Source organism: Parambassis ranga, chromosome 8 (genome assembly GCF_900634625.1).
Source record: "Parambassis ranga chromosome 8, fParRan2.1, whole genome shotgun sequence".
Taxonomy (NCBI): domain Eukaryota; kingdom Metazoa; phylum Chordata; class Actinopteri; family Ambassidae; genus Parambassis; species Parambassis ranga.
In genome coordinates, this window is record NC_041029.1 from 17,636,986 (window position 1) to 17,657,324 (window position 20,339).

The following is a 20,339-nucleotide window of genomic DNA, read 5'->3' on the forward strand; positions in this document are numbered from 1 at the left end:
AATGAACCACGATCAGCAACCTGGAAACAGACTGAGCGCTCACACCTGTCAGTTCACACGTAGTTCTACAGGACGGCCACAGGGAGGCGCTGTGGTCCTGATTTAAAAACAATCACAAATATAATGCAATATAACAACAACAAAAATAAAGTGGAAATATAAAATAGGTTAAAAAAAGATAATAATAGAGAGAAAAATATAAAACAAGTTTTAATTAAACTCAGTGTTTGTTCCATTAGCTGCAGTCCTCATGATCAAAAAGCCAAACCACAATGGTGATACACATATCCTTGTTAGTGACTGTTTTATTCTACTACATTCTTACACTAAGTAAATTAGAACCTAAACAATGTCTGAATTAAAATGGCAGCAACAAAATACAGGTTAGGTTTTTTTGGTCCACCTGCACCACTTACAGCATGTTTCTGTTTGTCCTGTAGGTCACAGCACAGTGTGAGGATGAGGCCGATGTATCCAGAGGTGGAGGAAGTACTGAAGCTTGGTACTTAAGTAAAAGTACAATTACTCAGCAAAATATATACTCAAGTAAAAGTAGAAGTGCTGCATCAACAATCCTACTTAAGTAAAAGTCTTAAGTACTTTTAAATGTACTTAAAGTATTCAAAGTAAAAGTACTCACACACTGAATATATATGATTGATTTCCATTGCAAAGGATCTGAACAGGTTAAAATAATCAAAGTAAAATGGAGCATGTGTAGTTAATGTACATGTTCAGTCCAGAAGCAGCTGTGGACAGGTCTGTGTGTCATGAGGCAGGCTGTGGGCATCAAGTGAACAGAGAGGCTGCTGATAACAAACAGGCATTCAGCATGTTTACTGTGTCAGTGTTCCTGCTGTAGATTCATGTGATGATTCATGTTCATCATTCATGGATGGACCTGTGTTAGCAGACAGCAGCTAACTAGTTAGCTCACTGAGCCAGAGCACCGGCATCATGACTGAGGCTCATTATAGAAACACAGCTGCAGCGTGACACCAGCTCCATGCAGAGTCTGACCTCACATCAGTCCAGCACTGTGTTCATCACATGGAACAAGGAACTACAGACACCGGAGACATGTAGTGGAGGAGAAAGTCCAGGTAACAGCTGCAGCATGGAGTCAGAGGAGAAAGTATGTGCTGTTATTTTTACTTAAGTAGAAATACATAAAAATTACTTAAGTACAGTAAAGAAGAGAAGAGAGTAAAGAAATACATAAAAAATTACTTAAGTAAAGTAATGAAGTACAAATACTTCGTTACTTTCTACCACTGGATGTATGTGAGTGTAAGTGTAAACAGCATCAGTGTGTTTGTTTGTTTACTTGTTTACATTCATTTCCTGTTACACTCTGAACTAATTTGACACATGAGACATGAAGATAGATAATTGTCTGGTGGATCAGTGATCAGTGATTTAAACGACGTCTGCTATAGCTACATCTCAGACATTTTAGCTCTTGCACTGAACTTACATTAACCAGCTCATTCCAAAGATCACCAGAAGGAGGAAGTTTTCCAGCACTATAAATACAAAGTGAGAGTCCAACCTGCTGCATGACTAACTCCAGTTAAGAAACTGCAGCTTTATTTTTCCCCTGATGGCAGCTATAGCTAATAATCTCACCAGAATTAAGGATATGTGCTCGAGGTTACACATTAACACTGACATTTTATGTTTTTTGGAACGTCTCCGCCCCATGGCTCCTTCTATCCTCTGTTTGTCGCCACACTTCGGCAGATTTGCTTGTTAAAGTGTGATTAATGAGGCCGTTTCCTTCTTCCTTCCAAACTGTGAAGCCACACAAACTAAAGCAGCTTGAAAACATCCAGATTTAGTGAGTCTGACCCTGGAAATCAAGGCTTTATTTCAAAATAAATCACCATATACAACACATAATATCACCTTTTTACAAGCTGCATCAACAACAACAGAATTCTCAGCAGTGCTCCCTGACTCCAACGTGGCTGCCAGCTTGTGTTTCATTATCACACTTGTTTTTCATGTAATTCCTCACTAACTGACCTCAGGCTGAAGGGTGGAGGCACCAGGTGGAGGCACCAGGTGGAGGCGTGTGTAGCTGTTCTTACATTCATACATGGCATGTATTAAATTTAAATGTATTAAAAATAGACGTAGTTATGTCCTTCAGTAATTTTGATTGCACAAGTCTTGACACTTGTCAACGATGAGGCGTCATAGGCAGCACAGGAACGCACGAGGCTTCAGTGACCACAGCGCCAGAGGCCGCTCTGTGCTCAGGCCCGCGTGGATTTTATTCTGCAGTAAAGGGACATTGAGACGACCATGGCACATATCTGAGTGGAATAAACAGCTCGTATTAGTGAAACATGCTGCTAAAAAGTCAGGTTTTATGATGAAAAGTCTGTTTTACCTCCAGAGCTGCGATCCCCAGCGCTACCCCTACAATAACTACAGTGTTTCCATCAATCAGCCCCTTTATTGTTGGGAAGCAGCCATTGACGAGCTAAGGAAACCAATACATCAGTAAGTAGAGGTTTAATGCAACGTTTATGCTTGTGGACATCGTGTTGTTGTTGTTGTAAAGTCCTTACCATGCCGCTGTTGGCCACGGTTTGGTTACATGGAGTTCCAGTGCTCCTGCAGCACTGTGGCGGGACGGTCTTGTTGTGGCTGGTGTAATATGGGGAATCCACAAAGTCTGAAGCGTTGTAGAAGCCACAACATTTCAGCTAGGCGCGAAGAAAGAACATGTTAGAACAAGAAAGAAAAAGAAAAGAAAAAGAAAGAGCCCGAAACTTTGTTACGTACCGAGGCCATGGTTGTGTCCCACAGCCCGGTGACGTCGGGGTTTTTTCCGTAGTCGCTCTTGATGCTTTTAACTGCTGCCATGCCAACTTTGGCAAATAACTCATCTGCCTACAATACGCAAGTACCAACGGTGAACAAACCGACTGCTAATATCATACGTGTTCAAACAAGCTTTTGAAATAACTTACCAAAGGTCTAAACACCAAAATCACGATGGCTCCTGCAACCTCTGCGATGAAGATGAGCAGGATGATGATGAAAAACTAGAGACAAGACGAGAATGTTATCACACTGTGAACACAAACCCACAGACAGCAGCAGGCTAGCTTAGCATAGCTACATTGCTTTTACAGTTCAGTATAGACTGTATATAAAGATCGACGACATGACAGCTCTTTAAAACACGTGAGTTGCCCCCTAGGTGGCTGTGGTATGGGTCATAAACGCTGCCTCCGCCATGTTAGTGGACGACATAAAGGACCCAACTAGAACCTAAAAGTACTCATCAAATAAAGCAAAGGTAATTAGCTTGCTAGCTTTTTAGAGTACTCACCTGAAGCTCACCTGAAAATCGCCTCTAGTCTAAAGCTAAAGTGCGGAATGTTTGTCTCCCCCTTGTGGCAGGGAGCAGAATAACACACATGTTTATGATGTGAACTTACCTGCTATTGAAGAGCTAAGCTAACCTCTTCTAGCCAGCTAGCATCATTTGTTATATTAAAAAAAAATAAATAGCTTATATGTTTAAATTAAATTAAAACTTTAAGTTAAATGGGTGGCAGAAAGAAGTACAAAACAGACCAAGGGTTGGTGTTGTGTATTGTGACTTTGTGATTTAAACATATAAGCTATTTATTTTTTTAAAATAACAAATGATGCTAGCTGGCTAGTACAGAATAACATTAGTGTGGCTCTTTCTCATTGGAAAGTGCTAAGAAAACTGACAAAGGTGTCACATTACAGCCCATGGACAGGTTGTAAAAGGTATTTCAGAGTAAGTTAAATCACCAACATGCAGATATTAAAGTGAAACATCCCCTTTAACTCTCATCAACAACCTACCAGCAGCAGCATACACCTGCTCTCCTTGATGACTCCACAGCAGCCGAGAAAGCCGATAACAACCAGCAGCGCCCCCAGTGCAATCAGCAGGTAGCCTATATTGAGAACCTGACCGAGTTCTGGTGGTGCGTTGTCGATTTTTCCAAGGAAGCTGAGGATAGAACCACTGTCCACCTTCACCCAGATCCCAACACCCAGGATGGCTGCACCTGCCAACTGAGGAGGAGGAGTTTAAAGGAGCACTCAGAGGATTTTATACTTGATAGTGGACAGGTGGAGATTGAGCGTCTTTGCTTACAAAGATGATGCCATTGAAGAAGATCATACTGGCTTTGAGGAATCCGAAGCATCCCATCGTTACTGATGAACCTGAAGGTAAAACATTAAACAACATTAGTCAGGTTGATTTTGTCCTGTTTGACACATAGGTTCATTGAAGTGGGAGTAACTGATCTCTGCATGTTGGCTGTAGTATGTTTGCTTGGTTATGTTCTGTTTGAGTCTCTGTGGAAGGCTCTGACTGCCGCCATGTTGGCAGCGTCACAGTCCACCCAAACACCAGAAGCACTGAGCCGTCACCCGCCTGTCACTCCAGGCGGCCATGGCCACAGTTACTGTGTAGTTTTAAGTCCAAAACCAAGCCTATGAGGGTTGATGCGCTTTTAGAGCCAGCCCCTACAGGCTGCAGGATGAACTGCAAATTTTTAACACTTTTTATTTTCATCCGCTGAGGTTGCTGTTTGGTTACGAGTAGAGAAAAGGACATGTTTAAAGGGTATATATCTTATATTATTGTGAAGTATTACAAAAACTCACCAGCTAAGGTGAGGTTCCTCTGGTCTGCCTAATGACTTAGCCTCTATTCTATTAATTTAATCCACAATTAGCTAAACTAGCCGAGGCCTGCCTAAAAGCACTGTTTGTGTCATCTGTGTGGAGCGTTCATCATCTCACCGATGTGTTTTCATGAGCTTTATCTTAACGCCATTCTAATAAAGGTGTTATTTCCTCTGTCAGGCGGGGGGGAGTGACCCCCCCCCCCACCACCGCCACCACCACCACACACAGACACACACACATGTGGAACTTTTCACAGTGGAAGGCTTTTAGCATTAAAAAGAGAAGAGGAAGTGTTTTTAAAAACACAAAATTGTAATATATATCAACCTGAGACAGACTGTGTATTTGCATAGAAAAGTCTGTGGTCAGTGGCGCCTCTCTCTCCATCAGTCGTGTAGGCAAATAACAGCATCCGCTCTCCTACTTCACACTCAACTATTACTGTCACTTGTATGTATGTGTGCCTTCAGAACAGCACACATTTACATAAAACTCGCGAACACGCTGCTCTCTGGTACTTCTACTTTGTTCAGCAGGCAGGAACAGTGCCCATTGTGTGGCGTGACAACACAGATAAACTGTCCTCCCTGAAGACAGCGACGGAGCGCCGCTGTTTGTAGCAACAGGCTGCTCCTAAGGATCCTGTGAATACTCCAACACCTTCCACAGACAGACATCACAACAGGAAGTGATTTGTCACTTCATTTAGCATTCAGTCATCGAGTTAATCATACATCTGTGGGGAGGGGGGGGGCAGGATGTTGTCTGACACGCAATGAGAGGTTGCCTTGACTCCCCAAAACTCCTACCCACTTCCTCCTGGTCACTGACTGCACTCTGACACTGAGGAGTCGGCCTGGTGATGTATTAACGAGCTCCAGTCACATGCAAATTTGGAACATTTGCACCAGCAGTGAATGAAAAAAGGAGAATCTTTGCTGTTTTCTAGAAGTTGGTCTCTGATTATAAGCCACAACAAAGACACACACACACACACACAGAGACAGACGAATCTCAACAGACGCCATTCAGCTGAATAATTACAGGCAGGTCCCAGGAGACAAAGGATCTTTGTTGGGTGGATCCCTGACTATGTTGGTACACACAGAGAAAACGACCACATGAAAGAGGAGAAGAAGAAAAACAGAGGAGGAGGAGGCCTCGTATGGCTCGGATCAGTCAGTCCTTGGCTTACCTTCCACAGGAGGAATCCAAGAGTGAAGTCTGAAGCTGATGATGGACGCTGCTGCTGCTGCTGCTGGAGGAGTGTGCTACACTTCTACCCTCTGAAAGTGACCCGCTGCCTGCTGTTCTTCGCGTGGTTTTGTCACTGTGTCTCACTTACACCAGCTTATGAGGGACTTTTTCAACAATCTGCTCTTATTTTAAGGCTGTCGGCTGCTTATAAGTGCAGACGAGGGAGGGAGGGGGAGTGGGTGTGACCAAAGCAGCTGAATAATAGCATCACCATGGTGCTGGGCTGGAAGCTCCTGTGGGAGGCAGAGAGGGGGAGGGAGGGTGAGATCACCTGGATCACCTGTGTGTAGTCACACTGACTTTTTAACACACACACACAAGGTGTTAATTTGAACACAGTCTGTAAATATGGTCGAATACTGTGACTGTAAGAGTTTGTAATTAGGATCAATAGACTCAAGTCTTGGAGTCAGTCATGGAGTCATCATCATCATCATCAAGGTCCAAACATGGCGACCGCTGAGCTGCTTCTACAGAGGTAGCAGTCAAATCAGGTCAACAAGATGGCCGCCGCCCCCGCTGTGGACCTGTGGTGTACATCGTTCCTCCAGAGAGCAGAGTGTCCCTGGAGACCTCGCTGATGTCCGTTTCTCATCCGTGGTCTTGATGTGTTGAGCAGCTTTAGGTCCACAGGGAGCGGACAGCTTGGTCAGCTTGGACTTTGTTGTGGGACCTGGGTGATGCCCAGCTGTGTGGTCCTGTCGGTGGTCTGTGTGGTGACGAAGGTCATCTTCCTGGCTTCCTCTGCCATGTTTGAATTCACAATCACTATCACTATCCTAGAAGAAGGAGCAGCCTCCATCGGCGCTGACATCACTGATGGTAATAAGGCCTTAAGATGGAGGCAGCAGATTTACAACGATCTGTCACACGAGCTTATATCCAGGACACACTGATCTATTACCGTATCTATTATCTGTCTTTAGTTCAGAATTATATTGGTACATAAAAACAAATCTAACACACTTTGTTTGTTTACTGTTCAACAAGTAATTCTTTTCTTACTACACTACAGTAACACTGATAACAATGGAGTCTCACCTGGAATCAAGCAGGCGTCATATGAACTGGAAAAGCAAATAATAAAATCATCAATACAACCAGCCGAGCAGGTCGGGCAGGCTGTGGATACTGTGGCACAGTGAGGAGAAAGATGCTGTTTACCTTTGAAAATGGATCCTGTTCATTCAGAACATGCAGCCGCGTCACACGGGTTCTCCTTCAGGACTAAAATCATTTTATAAGCTTCCAGCGCAGGACAGAAAAACAATCTATAGACTCCAAAGATTTTTGAATATGTAAAGGAGAATCCTCAAAGATTCATATCCATAACAGAATTTGCCATTTCTAAATAATCCACTCTAAAAGTTCCCATGAAAGAGCAGCAGTTTGTTTATGATTTGAATACTTCCTCCGAGTTTTAAACCTGACGCTCAGACGGTTCGTTACAGGAAACCATCGAGGAAGTTGTTTAAAAAGGAGAATTTCCTAAAAACTCAACTCAACAAAACAAAACAACAGCTGGGAGGGACTGAATCAAGTATCACATCCATCAGCTTTTTCTAGCTGTGATCAGCAAACCAGTCCTTCACAAACCACTGAAGCCTGATGAGTTACTGATTTTGTGACTAATGTTTGACCATGTTCGAGCACACAGAAGTGTCAAAAGCAGCAGTTCTTTGTGTGGCCACTGGAGGAAGTCAATCCCTACAGAATGAAAAGGGGGCACATGGAGCTGGAGTCTAACCCAGGTGGGACCCTGGATAATGCACGTCTTCAGGATATGGATTTGGGGGGGGGGGGCGTGTGAACTCCACACAGAAAGGTCCAAGCCGGAGTCGAACCACAGACCTTCTCACTGTGAGGCAGCAGTGCTAACCACTGTAGATTGGCGTATGTCAACATAGAGGTCTATGGGGATGGACTCGCCTTTAGAGGCTCACTCAAGTGGCCATTTGAGGAACTACAGTTGTTGGCATTTCAACAGTGGCTTCATTTTACAACCATAGACATTCAACCAGTGTGAGTCTGATCCGCCTGCCTCTGACAACTGACAAAATGGTGGCAGGTGACAACACGGAGCTATAAAATCTATCTTCACACGCAGCCTGTGGTTTCCTGTGAAAACAGGAAGTTAAGGAGGCCTGAAAAACAGCCCAAGCTGCACTGATTGGTTAGCTAAGCAGGCCCCGCCCACTTTCTAGCATCAGCTGGTTAAAGACAAAACACAGGCAGAGGACGTGACAGAAGTTGTAAAGGTGTTTAATTAGGCGTCAAATTAGAGATGTGACACGCTAGGACGAGGACACCCTTTGACAATATGAACACAACAGTATTTGGGTCACATATAGTGCAAGATATAACATTTAAAAAATATTTAATGAAAGCTTTTAAAGATCTAAATAATTCTGTTTCAACATGAAGAAGTCAAACATGCCCCCAAGCCGAACTTTAATGTAAACAACCAACCAAAGAGCACGTACATGTCCACCATTCATCTGTGAAGGAGTTTATGACTCCTGTGCTCATCATGCGGTTTTCTTACTATTTTTGAACACACAACCACCCACAGGCAAAAACACACCGCACCCCATGAATCAGTCAAGCAAATGTCTGTAAGTAAAAAAAAATACAAATGCATACGTACGCATTATAGTGACTCACCACCAGAGAGAGAAAGTGCATTTGCTTAGAACCACAAGGCAGAAAACAGACAGGCAGAGAGAGAGAGACACCAGGTGGAACTTCCTGAGAAACTCACATGCTTCCTCGTAGTGAGCTTGGACACTGGGATGGTAAAAAGACATGACTGAAATGGAAGGAGCTATGTTAGCGTCAGTACGAGCAGCAACAGTGTCATGTAACACATTATTAATCTGTAAGAACTGATCAGTCATTTAAATCAGACCTTTCTGACACAACCTGGCTAAGATTAGCTGGAGCCTCTGGAATTTTCCCAGTATAGTGGCTAAAACAAGCTAATCTCTTAGCATCCATGACTTCCTCCCCCACACAGTGGGGAAATACAACACTGCACAGAGAAGGTTCCAGATCCTTTCTTTTACTCTAAATAATGCGAACTGCTGCCACCTCTGAACACACAGGGTGATTGATAAGTTCATGGCCTGAGGGAGAACGACATGAGTTATACAGGTTAATCAGAATAATGTGGAGGTCTACAAAAACATGGCGGCGAGAGACGATCTGCCATTTCTGAGGTGGATCCTGAGAGATTTCTGCATCAGTCTGTAACCATGGATCAGACCACTTCTAAATAAAGAACAATCCAAACAGTGGGAACAGGAACAGGACAGAGTCTCTGAATCAGCGAGGTCTGCTTTCTGCTGGTGGATAATTTGACTCCTTCAACTTTAGACCACAAACCTTTTAGTCAGCCATCATTGGTAGTAGGCTAGTTAGCCGTTAGCTTAGGGTTTTGTTCTTGTAGTTTTGGTTTTGGACTAAAAAAATCTTCCATCACCTGTTCGTTTTTGTCTTCACTGCAGTAAACACAGGATTCGACACAGCCTCAGTCCTGCACAGCTGTCAGATTCCTGCCCTCACCCACAGCCCGTATGAACACTGGCGTTGTTCTTATCATCCTGGACATGGTGAGGCCAGACACAGTGCAGTCTTTCTCCTCACTGAAAGTCCTCCTTTGGTTTGGTTTCAGCTCTGATGAGCAGGGTTACACACCCTCAGGTCGCCTGCTTGTCCGGGTGGCTCTTTAGCTTGTGAAATTTGACGCTGTCCAGCTTCTCGAACCTCTTGTTGCAGAACTCGCACGTGAAGTTGTAGTGGGCCTCGGGCGTGTGTTTCTTCATGTGCCAGTTGAGGGAGGCGCGCTGGCGGCACTGGTAGCCACAGATTTCACATCTGTGAGACGAGGTTGGTGAGAAGAAGTGAGGATTACGAACACGTTCCAGACTTTCATGTCAATATTAAAGCAGGATTATTAAACTCACTGCAGTGGGGTTTCTCCCGTGTGCGTCCGCCTGTGAACCTCCAGATGATTCTTGCGCTTAAAAGACTTCCCGCACGTCTCGCAGATGAAATCTCTGACACCTGTAAGAAGACTCACATGTTGACACCTCTGTATCGATAATAATATTCTGACATGTCTCCGTGGGCCCACCTGAATGGATGATCATGTGACGGTGCAGGTGATTTGACAGGTAGAACTTTTTGCCACAGCCGGGGTGCGGACACACCTTCGTCCTGCCTTTCCTGTGAACCAGGTTCACATGATTCTACAGAGAACAAAGCGGTTTAATCGTCTGCAAGAAAGCATAATGCTGAAATGTTAAGTATTTGCATGAATGTACCTGGAAGCTGCTGATTGCTACGTAGACTTGACTGCAGCCCTCGTACGGACAGTGGAACATCTTAAGCATCCCGTCAGCCTCGATGACTGGACCTCTTCTGCTTCTCTTTGACCTGACACTGTAAAAACCAGACAGTAAAAACTATGGACAGAGCTTCCGTGACGTCACCCGTTTGTTTCTGAAGAGCCGTTTTGAGGCTCGGTGGGAGGCTCCGGGACGCTCCAAATATGGACAAAGCGGGGGGCACGAGCGGAGTTTAGGGGGGCGGGCGATCGTGGAAGCAGGAAACTCGCACTGTGATACATCAATCGCCTGTCGCTCAACGCCCATAATTATGCGTAATTTTAAGTCCGAATATAATAAAAACAAGTGAGTTGTAAAAAAATTCACCCCCCGTACAACTGACACTAGAAGAGAACCTATCATTTAAGACCAGAGTGGTTTTTTGTACCAGGCTGTAAACATGTTCTTTTCTGCTGTGAAGTCGGCCATTTTAACATGGGAGTCTATGGGAAATTACTCGCTGCTGGAGCCAGCCCCCAGTGGCTGCAGCGTGAACTACAAGTTTTGACACTTCCACATGGGCTTCAAGTCTGAACCCCGGAGGCTGCAGCTTGGTAAAAACAGACACTGTGGACACTGTTCTCCTCCTGAAACCACTGACCTCCCACCAGATTCCACACATCTGTGAGCATGAGCAGTATGGCTAGCCATAGCATTCTTCCCCACCATGCATGTGAAAAAAAGGGCCACAAACCTGCTCAGACTCCTCTGCAGCTCTCTGTCGCTTCTCATCTCCAAGGTGTCCACAGCAGGCTGCAGCAGCTGCTTGTCAGTCAAACCTAAAGAGAAACGGTGTGAGAAAGCAGCCTAATAAAAAAAAGGAGAGAAACGTCCTTCCTTAAACTACATTGCTACATTTAGCATACCTGTCATGGAGTCCTCGTCCTCTGCTGTCCGTATTTTTGACTCTGATGCACACACCTGATTGTAGGTGACGCCCCCAATGACGGTGCAGGTGACCTCCTCCACATTCCCGCTGCCCATGTTGAGCTGGATTCCCTCTGAAGCCAGGGCCTCATAGCTGGGGCCAGTGATGATGATTAACTGAGGATTAAAAAAAAAATACAATCGTAACATTTGCCAAACATACCACCACACTCTGATATCTGCATCTGTGCCAGATTCTCTTCACACACCTGTGAGCCCTCCAAAGCGGTCCTCTGGTCGGGGAGCTCACAGCCGGTCACCACCGTCTGCAGAGTCTGAGGGTCGAACATCTCACTCTGCTCCTGCACCTGCATGGGTGGCGGGATGGAACCGCTCAAGCTCTGCGACAGCACCGGGTCCCCGTCCACCTTCTCCAGTTCATCCACTAAGGATGTTGTCATGGCAACGCACTGGTAATCATGCTGAACAGTCCTGGTTTCTTCTTGTTCCTCCTCTTCTTCTCCGTCCTTACCTCGCCTGAGATCCTCCGCCTCCTCCTCCTCTATGGGGATGCAGTGAAATGCAGGTGTGAGGGAGGCTCGCTGCTGCTGCTGCTCCATCTCCATCTGCCAAACAGGCTGTTCTGTCAGCGGAGGATCCTTCGAGGAGGCCTCTGCACCGGGCTGGCAGTTTAAAGCTGCACACTCCTCTACGGGGCTCACAGCTGGAAGCTGCACCTCAGAAACATCCACATTTTCTCCAACATCTAAGAATATGCAAAGTAATTAAAAGAAATGTTTTAGAATTTACCAGCTACTGATAGAAATATATACAAAAAAAACATAAACGGAGGATTCTGCACCTTTGAACTGATCGTGATCCTCCTTTCTCCTCTTCCTGCTCGCTATTTCTTTCCCCACCGGTGCATCGGTGGTTGCAGCACCCTCACCATCACACTCCTCGCCATGCTCTGAATCGCTCCCCTCCCTCGTCGCTGAGAACAGGTACTGCACAAATGAATGGCTGGAGTCGCATTGCCAGATAGCAGCTGTGGAGAAGTCGGGCTGCGGCTCCAGAGCTCTGAGCTGGGGCTCATGGGGACAGGAGTGTGAGTGATCCTGGTACCAACGCACCAAACTCTGGAGGCTGGAGATACGCTGCTTCCTACCTGGAGGGGGGTCAAAGGTCAAAGGTCAAAGGTTTACATTGCTCCATCTATAGACCAAAATCCAACTTCTCTGTCTAATCACAGAAGCAAACAGCTGCTGTTAAACTGACTTCCCTACACACACTCACCTTTCTTCTGTTTCACTGAGACTTCTGGAGCAATCTTCTTCCTGTAGCACAGAAATAAATCTGATTAAGTTGCAAACAAGAAACCTACTTCCGCTCTGGTCTATTTTTATTGCTTTATCTCAGCTGTGGAAGCAGCACTTTGACCCTACCCGCAGTATTTCTGCTGGTATTTCTCTCCGTAGGTGGAGTTGAGCAGGATGAGGTACTCTGCCAGCCCGGCATCACTCAGACTGGTCCGCCGGCGGAGCTCACTCCACAGCTTGTGCGACTCTCCGAGGTAGACTCTCCTGACATCGTACTTCTTTCGGGACTCGAGGCGCCTCTGGGCTCGGTCAGAGTCCGGGAGCCTGGGCCGCCCTCTGCACCGCCTTGTTGCACCCTTTCCTTGGTCCCTAGCCTGGTTATTTTCCAGGGAAACCTCTACTTCTGCCAGGCGATGCGCCATCTTGGCCGTAACAGCTGATGCTGTGGGATTAGCCAACTCTCCGGAAGTTGTGTCAGGGAGCACCGGAAGCGGTAGTTTAATCGATTTCCTGCTTTTTACTCAAACATTAGGTTTAAAAAATGTTTTGGAAGCAGTATTGAAATTAGCAATGCGAACATAATGGCAAAAGTGTTCATACAAATCTTTTATTATGTTAACAGTTAGTCGAGGCGGAACTGTTCAGCAAATTTAACGATTCTCACCCGGACCGCATTAGCATGAACACCAGAGCGCAACATGTAAACATACGCTGCAAACTTTAGCGACAACATGGTTATCGGCGTTAAATGAAATAAAAGGTGGCTAATATTTAGGTACGGGACATGGCGGACATTTTAACACTCGTGTTTAGGACTTTTAAATCCCAGACAGGTCTGAAGAAGGAGCCGGCGCTCAGTCCTCCGCCCCCGAGCCCCTGCAGCGCCCTGGTTTTGGGAGATCACAGCATCAGCCGCTCCGTGCTGCTGCTGGCCGCCGTGACAGCGGCCTCCGAGATGGGGGTGAGGGTGGTGTTCTTCACCCAGACACAAATACAGAGTCTCCCGCTGTCTCTGCAGAGATGTGTCCCCAGCCTGAGTCCAGAGAGTCTTAAGGTAGACGTCTTTAAATCAGTACTATTATAACTATGGGGGGTTGTAGGAATGATCATGTTTATGTTTGCTATGTATATGCTTTTTAATATTTTGTATATTCACTGTGTTTCTGTGATGATTTGTGCCTTATTTTTAAGAAAATTAAGTTTTCCTATCCAAGGACAGCAGAGGAGCTCCTCCAGCAGGTGGCCGGCCTCCATGAATCCACCAACATGTCCCCCACTCCTCCCTCACTGATCATCGTTGACAGGCTGGAGGGCTTTTTGCTCAGTCCTGGAGGCAGTCTTCACTCATGCGGGCAGTCCTGCGCCGCACACGTGTCCGCACTGCTCTGTGACACCGCTGCCTTTCTCACACAAGTCCTGGAGCAGAGGGCCCAGAGCTCGGGCCCCTGCCGCATCATTGCCTCCTTCCTATCTGACGTGGACACTGGACAAGCCAGCAGGGATCCCTGTGCCACAGATCCCATTCTCGATGTTGTTGAACGATATTTCCAGGTGCGCTGTACTCTGGATCAGGAGAGAGGTTATGAAGCTGTGGCAGCTGCTGCGCAGGAGGCGTGGCATATTTACCTCTCTGGGAGGGGACTCACAGAGACGTCTGTGACCAAAGACTGTAAAGACAAGCCAGGTACAGTCCAGGAGTGGCAGCTCTTCATTTTCCCTGATGGTTTAATGGAGTTTAAGTTGGTTTAAAAAGACTTCAGCAGCGAACAAATGAATGGAAATGACCAGAAACTGTCAACATGTCACCTAAAGCCTTATCATTAATATGTTCACAGGACCACGGCTGTTCTTTATGTACAACATTTATTAAATTGCAATGACATAGTTTGTTTTACACTGAAAAAACTTTGCAAAATACACTGTATATACAAAAAAATATATATTCTCTATGTCAAATATCTGGTTTTCTTTTCTTAATTATCCTTCAGTATCTGTGTCTCACAGTTTAAGTACAACAGGAAACACCAGTACTTTCTATTATGTTTTAAATCTGTGTATGTAATTTAGGAAATAGGATTTTCATTCTAATACAATAAGATAAATTTGTTGCACACTGTAAAGGCAGCCACTTATTCGTAGCTTTAAAATTTAGTCTAGCTGTTAACACCAAGTGCTATATTATCTTTCAAAAATACAAATGTTTAGAAATGACCCTATACACTTATAGAATGGTGACAATATATTTTCAAAGTAAATCAAAAAGCAAACAAGCATTAAACAGCATAAAATTGTCATGTTTCAAAACTCCAATGAATGTCATGCACGCTGTGCTCTATAGGTGGCAGTAGTGACCGGAAAAAAAAACAACATGACATGAAAGACAAACAGCTACAGAGTGAATATTGCCTACAGTCATAGTTAACTGATAAAGGACTTGCTGGTTCGATGATAAAACCTGATATTATATACAAATACAGTGAGTTTCCCACCAAAGGCTGCAGAGGGTCAAGTAAATGTCTTTAAAAAACGATTTTAGTCGTCAACAAATATCACAAGACCAAACAGCTGTCTATAAAGATGTCTCTGGTTCTCCCTGATCATGTCAATTTTCCACAGCTGGGCCACAAATTTGGAATTACTAGTTTTTTGGGGTTATTTTTATTTTTTTTTTCAAACTTTTCAAACGAATCAAATTTACATTAGACTCCTTACTTTTTTTTACTATAACCATATAGTTTGTGTTAATGTCCTATACAGCATGCTAACTTGCTGACAGTACATTTTTATCAGCATTGCAGTTATAAGTATGTATGTTAGCATGCTAAAATGCTAAACTACGATGGTGGACACAATATTTTTACAACCTTATAATATTGCCTTAAAGACCTTATACTAACTTGCTAAATAGTGAACACAGCCTATATGTCTAATAACTGAGATTCATGATAGCATGCTAATGCTAAACTAAGGTGATGACCTATTAACACTGTGAGCGTATGAGCATGCTAACTTACAAAAACTGAGCCAAAGCCTGATGGACACCATTTTTGCCGCTGTGAGCATGTTAGCTGGCTACAATCAGGCTAATACTTAGCATTGAGCACTGCTGCTGTCATGGCTATGCTCTCATAGTGTTGTTAGATAAGGCGTGAGGAACGGGGGAGGCTGGTCTGGGTTTGCCGACAGAATTTGTTGAAAAATGGATGGCACCAAACGCATCAGAGGAACAGGGGAAGAGCATTTGCTTATTTACTGTTAACAGTTTTTCATTTCAGAATGTCTAACCTTCATCCTTTAAAAGCTTAAAATAAGAAAAGACTTAACTCAAATATGAAACACTCAAGAGACTTTACTCCCTCACCTTGAAACTAAAAATTCTGGTCAGGATACAATGGGCCTGCAGAACTTTGCTCTGAATATCAGTATGTGTAAACCACAGTCCTGTACGGATCATGTACGTCCACCGGATTCTTCTTTTGAGTTTGTTAGCTTACGCATTGGTATCAGTCCACTTCTAGTGTCCGTTCTTAACAGTTGACGAGGCTCATGTAGCCCTGTGTGAATATCCAGATCCACCCTTCGCCCTTTCCCCCCTCAGCCGTCGTCATTGATGGGGTACTGCCTCACCAGAAAGGGTCTTCTCAGAGGGAGGATCTCGTTTTTGTAGTCGTTGGCATAGATAACCACTTTCCCTATGTCTTCAACTCTGCTCATGGGGCTGTAATCCATGGAGACCCCAGAGTCTGCCACCATCATGTAGGTGTACCCAGGGCCTTTGGGCATCAAGGTATGGTTCGGGTACTCAAAGCTAGACTGCGATGAAAGGCGACCTGATCCGGAGCTTTGCTGTACAGACCCCAGGTCAGAGTGAGATTCACACAATGCTGTCTTTCTGGAGTTGAAAAAAACCTCAAGGGGTAAGGCCTCCTCCAGGACATCATCCAGGTGCTCGTCTTCACTGTGGTTGTTGGCGTTAAGGGTGACATAGGCGTCCTGAGACTCCAGCAGGGAGGACTGGGAGCTGGGGATGGGGTGCTGCTGGAACGCCCGTAAGCGGTCCATAAGCCAGTGGTCATGTGGGGCAGGCCTCCACCCATCTGTCAGAGTGGAATCCGCCCTGTCCACCATCTCTCTGTCATCCAGCGCTTTCCTCAAGCCCTTATCATCCTTTCTGAACGCTGTCAAAGCTTTAGAGGCCTTGGGTGGAAGAGGTGGGGAGGACAGTGTGGGGCACAGGCTGAGTTCTGAGAGTACTTCCAGAGAGGAGGGGCATTCCTCTGAGTAGATGAAAGCTGGCGTCAACAACAAGCCTCCGTAGGTCTGTCCTAACCACTCCTGAACAAAAGAAATGCAAGAAAAGACTGAAAAAACTAGGCTTGTACAAAATTAAGACCTATCATGGCTGTGGACATGTTCTTACCTGAAAGTCCCCACCGTAAACAGTAAAGAGACCTTGGAATTTGCTGTCAGGAGTTGGAATAACTGGCCAGATCTTCTTGATAAGAAACCTAAGAAGGGACCAGATGCTCAAAACATAATTCACAGAAGCAACCATAGTTGGTTTGTGGCTAGAAATATGTCTCCCTGTTGACTAACCTTTGATGAGACAGGAGCATAGTAAGGCACAGCAGGATGAAGATGAAGGAGATGATGAGAGTCAGGGACAGGATGAGTGGGTCAAGTTCTAGAGGATACACAGAATGACCGGTGTGGATCAGAATGAAATGTGGCCCCAAATCTTGACGTATGGGCACAAATACTCACCTGCAGGGAGAGTCTCTATAAACACCGGGTCACTCCAGGCGCTCCAGTACCCATTGTAGCTTATCCCATCTAACTTTACACGGACTTGAACGCGGTACTTGGTGCCTGACTGCAGGCCTCTCAGGATCAACTCTGAGCAGGCTTGTGCCACCTCAACCTGTAATGAATATCAATAAAAGTCCATGTGCAGCCCCGACATCTACCAGACACTCAGAGCTGAACACGGACAATAAGTGTCATACCCGTCCAATGTGGCTGTCTGCCGGAATGTAGATGACCTCGTACATCATGCTGTCATCCATGTATTTCAGAGGAGGTGGCAGCCAGCTGACGTTTAGCTGACCCTGCTGACCCGTGGTCCTTACCGTCACGTTAGCAGGAGGGTCCAGAAGAACTGTCAATAAGAAGTCACATGTTAGATAGTACCAAAGGAGGTATCAAATGAAGGTACTCAGGTAACCCAAACTGATTACACCCTTGTATTACATATAAAGCCCACGGCAAGGGGGGTGCACCTCTTTGTTCTTCCATGTGCACACATGGAGAGGTGAAGTCCTGAGGAGCAGCTGTGACTACAGAGCAGGCACCGATGACTCAAGTCATTGATGAGGTTAGAGTTAGCATAGGAAGGAGGACGGGGGGTTGCAACGTGACGGAATCTGAGAAAGCAGAGGAAGGGTACGCCAGCTCAGATGGTTAAAATGCTGCATGAGTATCAGCTGATGTCAGGTAGCATTGAGGTTTGCAGGGGTAATGTAAAGTGGCTTCTTTGTTGGCTGCAACAGGAGCCGCAAGACCGAACTGAACACTTACTTTAAAAACAAAACAATGAGCTGAAAGATGCTAAAAACGCTCCTGAGAAGACATCACATATGTGTGAGTTAAGCACAACAACCAACCACATTGACTGACTGCAGCCAAGGGACTAGGAGACATGATCAATACATTGAAGATGTAATTCATGCTCAAGTCTTTGACTCTGAAGGCGGATAAATCGCTTACAGACAAGATCGATGAGAAGGCTGCGATTATGGATCAGCACTCCCTCCCGGTGAACTCGGATGTCCATCTGGACAAACATCCTGGTTTTGTTCAGATGGCAGACGAACAGCCGTTTCCCACCTGCAGCAGGGACGACTCTGAGCGGGCACCCGCTGCTGTTTTCATTCCTGCTCAGGACAGAAGAAGACGCTGCTTAGGAAACAGAAAGTGGGGGAAGACACACACACAGATAATGAATGTGATTTACTGGTAAGTATATGTGAAGGAGTACTGATCCACTGAGCCAGCCCTCTCCTCATCTTCCTCCCAGAAGCATGTCAAGTCCTTCATGCCTTCAGCAAAGCACTTTGGGTTGTCTGGCTCCGCTTTCAGCAGCATGGAGGCTGAGGAGGTCCATATGTAAAGTCAATCAATAATGTAATATTGTATGAATATCTAATTGCCTCTATTGTTTTGAACAATGACTTAATATTTACATATTATTTGTAGAAATGTTAAAAAAAGGTCACCCTACCTTTCCTTTCAAAATCCCGTGCGCCTTGAACGATGGAAGGGGCGCACATGGCGCAACATACCGCGTAAAGTGCCAACAGACGGCTCAGGTGATCACATGTCATCCTTTTGTCTTCACTGTGAGCAGAAGGAGTTCGGCTCGCTGCGGTCCACCTGCATCTCTGGAGCAGGACAACCTGGCACAAACACAGCTCTCTCTCTCAGGGTGACGCTTGTTTTTTGTTTAGATACCATGGATGGCGCAACGCGGTTACGCGCCTGCTTGTGCCAGATAAGGTGCGTAAAGTGGAGCTGTTTACTTTCTCCTAAAGCCAGTGAACAAGGGGTGGGGCGAAAAGAAGGTCTCGCTCACGTGGTGATGGGCGGGAATCAGGCGCTCATTGATGTTTACAACTTAGGTGTCTGAGAAGTGGAAGCCAGCGTGAGCTGCGTAAAAGGCGCATAGATGATCGCCATTGCGTAAAAACGCATACAGATGAATAGATAGATAAGTGGATGAGATTGGAAGAGGAGTTCAGCTTCACACTGATGGTCAGGTCGATTTAATTCCTGCATGTGACAAAAGTAACGGAAATCGCGCACTCGCACTGTACAGGCAGCAGACCTAAACGGTTCCTTATCTCCTGACTGCACCCATGTTTTCATCGTTTGACAGGAATTATCGGAACTGCAGACAAGCCTGTTTCTTCATCCAAGATAAGTGTCCTGGAGGGGCGTAGCCGCCCATCTCCGTCAGTTTAAATGCAACTCGGTGCGTCTTTACATCACTGCAGAAGACAGTCTGGTCCCAGAGATGTGCACTGATGTAAAGAAAAGTTTCAAACACTTTGAAGCAGCTGTCAAACGTTGTGTTTGTAAGCAGAGGCCGTGCACAGGGGAGGTGGAGGTGGTGTCTCACTGAGTGTGGTGACAGGAAGAAGAGGATGAGGAAATCTGTTGTTGAGGAGGACAATGTGCAAAGTGTGGTTTCTCTGGTTCTTCAGATAAAGACGTGAGAAAGGCTTCTGGCTAAGGTTTTAGGTTTGGAGGTAGGATGTGTGGTCATAAATCACACTGGAAACAGCCATGTGTGTTTCACATCAACACACAACTAACTCAACCAGAACGTCCACCAAACACTCACACTAAATATTGTTATAATAAGTTTAATAGCAGTTGTAGGGCATGGATATTTTTGGCCACGAAGGTGGTGGAAGGGTGCCTAATTTTAAATTACATAAAAAATACTAATGTAATCAAATCAATTTTCTTACTAATGTTTGACATATCCAAGACCCTAATTACCACTGAAGCCCCATACACCTACTATTTATTTTATGAAAAATAATGATGTTTTTGTGTTTATTTTTTGATCAATAATTCATCATTGAGGTAAGCAAACTGGCATTTAAAGGGTTAAAATCCTGAAAGTGGTTTAATGTTTGGTAGTTTTGAGCAGGGCTGAATTAGTTTAAGTGATTTATGAAAAAGTAGAAAAAAATATTGATGGCAGTTTTTGTGGTGTGTACGTTTTTGGCCATGAAGGTGTCCA

The 20,339-nt window shown here is 45.1% G+C and overlaps 4 protein-coding genes across 5 annotated transcripts; 1 reads left to right on the plus strand and 3 right to left on the minus strand.

Moving 5' to 3' along the window:
- Positions 1-1,836: 1,836 nt before the first annotated feature.
- On the minus strand, positions 1,837-6,061 carry tspan34b (tetraspanin 34b). Its single transcript, XM_028412854.1, has 8 exons — positions 5,894-6,061; positions 4,157-4,227; positions 3,859-4,074; positions 2,985-3,059; positions 2,797-2,904; positions 2,580-2,717; positions 2,399-2,491; positions 1,837-2,321 (listed from the first exon to the last, which is right to left on the minus strand). The coding sequence occupies exons 2-8, from the start codon at positions 4,211-4,213 to the stop codon at positions 2,262-2,264; spliced, it is 747 nt and encodes a 248-aa protein (XP_028268655.1). The 5' UTR covers positions 4,214-4,227; positions 5,894-6,061; the 3' UTR covers positions 1,837-2,261.
- Positions 6,062-6,659: 598 nt separating this feature from the next.
- On the minus strand, positions 6,660-12,966 carry znf653 (zinc finger protein 653). Of its 2 annotated transcripts, XR_003671133.1 has the most exons (11): positions 12,656-12,966; positions 12,507-12,547; positions 12,073-12,378; positions 11,480-11,976; positions 11,210-11,387; positions 11,038-11,122; positions 10,281-10,398; positions 10,091-10,205; positions 9,921-10,020; positions 8,620-9,831; positions 6,660-6,787 (listed from the first exon to the last, which is right to left on the minus strand). XR_003671133.1 is itself a non-coding variant. In XM_028412847.1 (10 exons), the coding sequence occupies exons 1-10, from the start codon at positions 12,949-12,951 to the stop codon at positions 9,654-9,656; spliced, it is 1,914 nt and encodes a 637-aa protein (XP_028268648.1). In that variant the 5' UTR covers positions 12,952-12,966; the 3' UTR covers positions 8,197-9,653. The 2 variants fall into 2 exon arrangements, 1 of the variants encoding a protein (XP_028268648.1); XM_028412847.1 differs by lacking the exon at positions 6,660-6,787 and having other exon boundaries at positions 8,197-9,831.
- swsap1 (SWIM-type zinc finger 7 associated protein 1) lies at positions 12,899-14,487 on the plus strand. The gene is made up of 2 exons (XM_028412849.1): positions 12,899-13,583; positions 13,721-14,487. Exons 1-2 carry the CDS (start codon positions 13,314-13,316, stop codon positions 14,276-14,278), a joined length of 828 nt encoding a protein of 275 aa, XP_028268650.1. The 5' UTR covers positions 12,899-13,313; the 3' UTR covers positions 14,279-14,487.
- On the minus strand, positions 14,374-19,067 carry epor (erythropoietin receptor). The gene is made up of 8 exons (XM_028412848.1): positions 18,810-19,067; positions 18,543-18,678; positions 18,296-18,462; positions 17,536-17,687; positions 17,294-17,450; positions 17,126-17,213; positions 16,950-17,037; positions 14,374-16,864 (listed from the first exon to the last, which is right to left on the minus strand). Exons 1-8 carry the CDS (start codon positions 18,910-18,912, stop codon positions 16,124-16,126), a joined length of 1,632 nt encoding a protein of 543 aa, XP_028268649.1. The 5' UTR covers positions 18,913-19,067; the 3' UTR covers positions 14,374-16,123.
- Between the last annotated feature and the right edge of the window lie 1,272 nt (positions 19,068-20,339).

Coding starts and splice junctions, on each gene's coding strand:
- tspan34b (XM_028412854.1), bottom strand. CDS start 4,213: ATGGGATGCTTCGGATTCCTCAAAGCCAGTATGATCTTCTTCAATGGC. Junction 4,075..4,156: donor TCTTCAATGGCATCATCTTT/GTAAGCAAAGAC, acceptor CCTCCTCCTCAG/TTGGCAGGTGCAGCCATCCT. Junction 2,492..2,579: donor CCGTGGCCAACAGCGGCATG/GTAAGGACTTTA, acceptor TGGTTTCCTTAG/CTCGTCAATGGCTGCTTCCC.
- znf653 (XM_028412847.1), bottom strand. CDS start 12,951: ATGGCGCATCGCCTGGCAGAAGTAGAGGTTTCCCTGGAAAATAACCAG. Junction 12,548..12,655: donor TACCAGCAGAAATACTGCGG/GTAGGGTCAAAG, acceptor TCTGTGCTACAG/GAAGAAGATTGCTCCAGAAG. Junction 10,021..10,090: donor TCACATGATCATCCATTCAG/GTGGGCCCACGG, acceptor GTCTTCTTACAG/GTGTCAGAGATTTCATCTGC.
- epor (XM_028412848.1), bottom strand. CDS start 18,912: ATGACATGTGATCACCTGAGCCGTCTGTTGGCACTTTACGCGGTATGT. Junction 17,451..17,535: donor CAGACAGCCACATTGGACGG/GTATGACACTTA, acceptor TATTCATTACAG/GTTGAGGTGGCACAAGCCTG. Junction 16,865..16,949: donor TTTACGGTGGGGACTTTCAG/GTAAGAACATGT, acceptor TCTTTTGTTCAG/GAGTGGTTAGGACAGACCTA.
- swsap1 (XM_028412849.1), top strand. CDS start 13,314: ATGGCGGACATTTTAACACTCGTGTTTAGGACTTTTAAATCCCAGACA. Junction 13,584..13,720: donor TGAGTCCAGAGAGTCTTAAG/GTAGACGTCTTT, acceptor CTTATTTTTAAG/AAAATTAAGTTTTCCTATCC.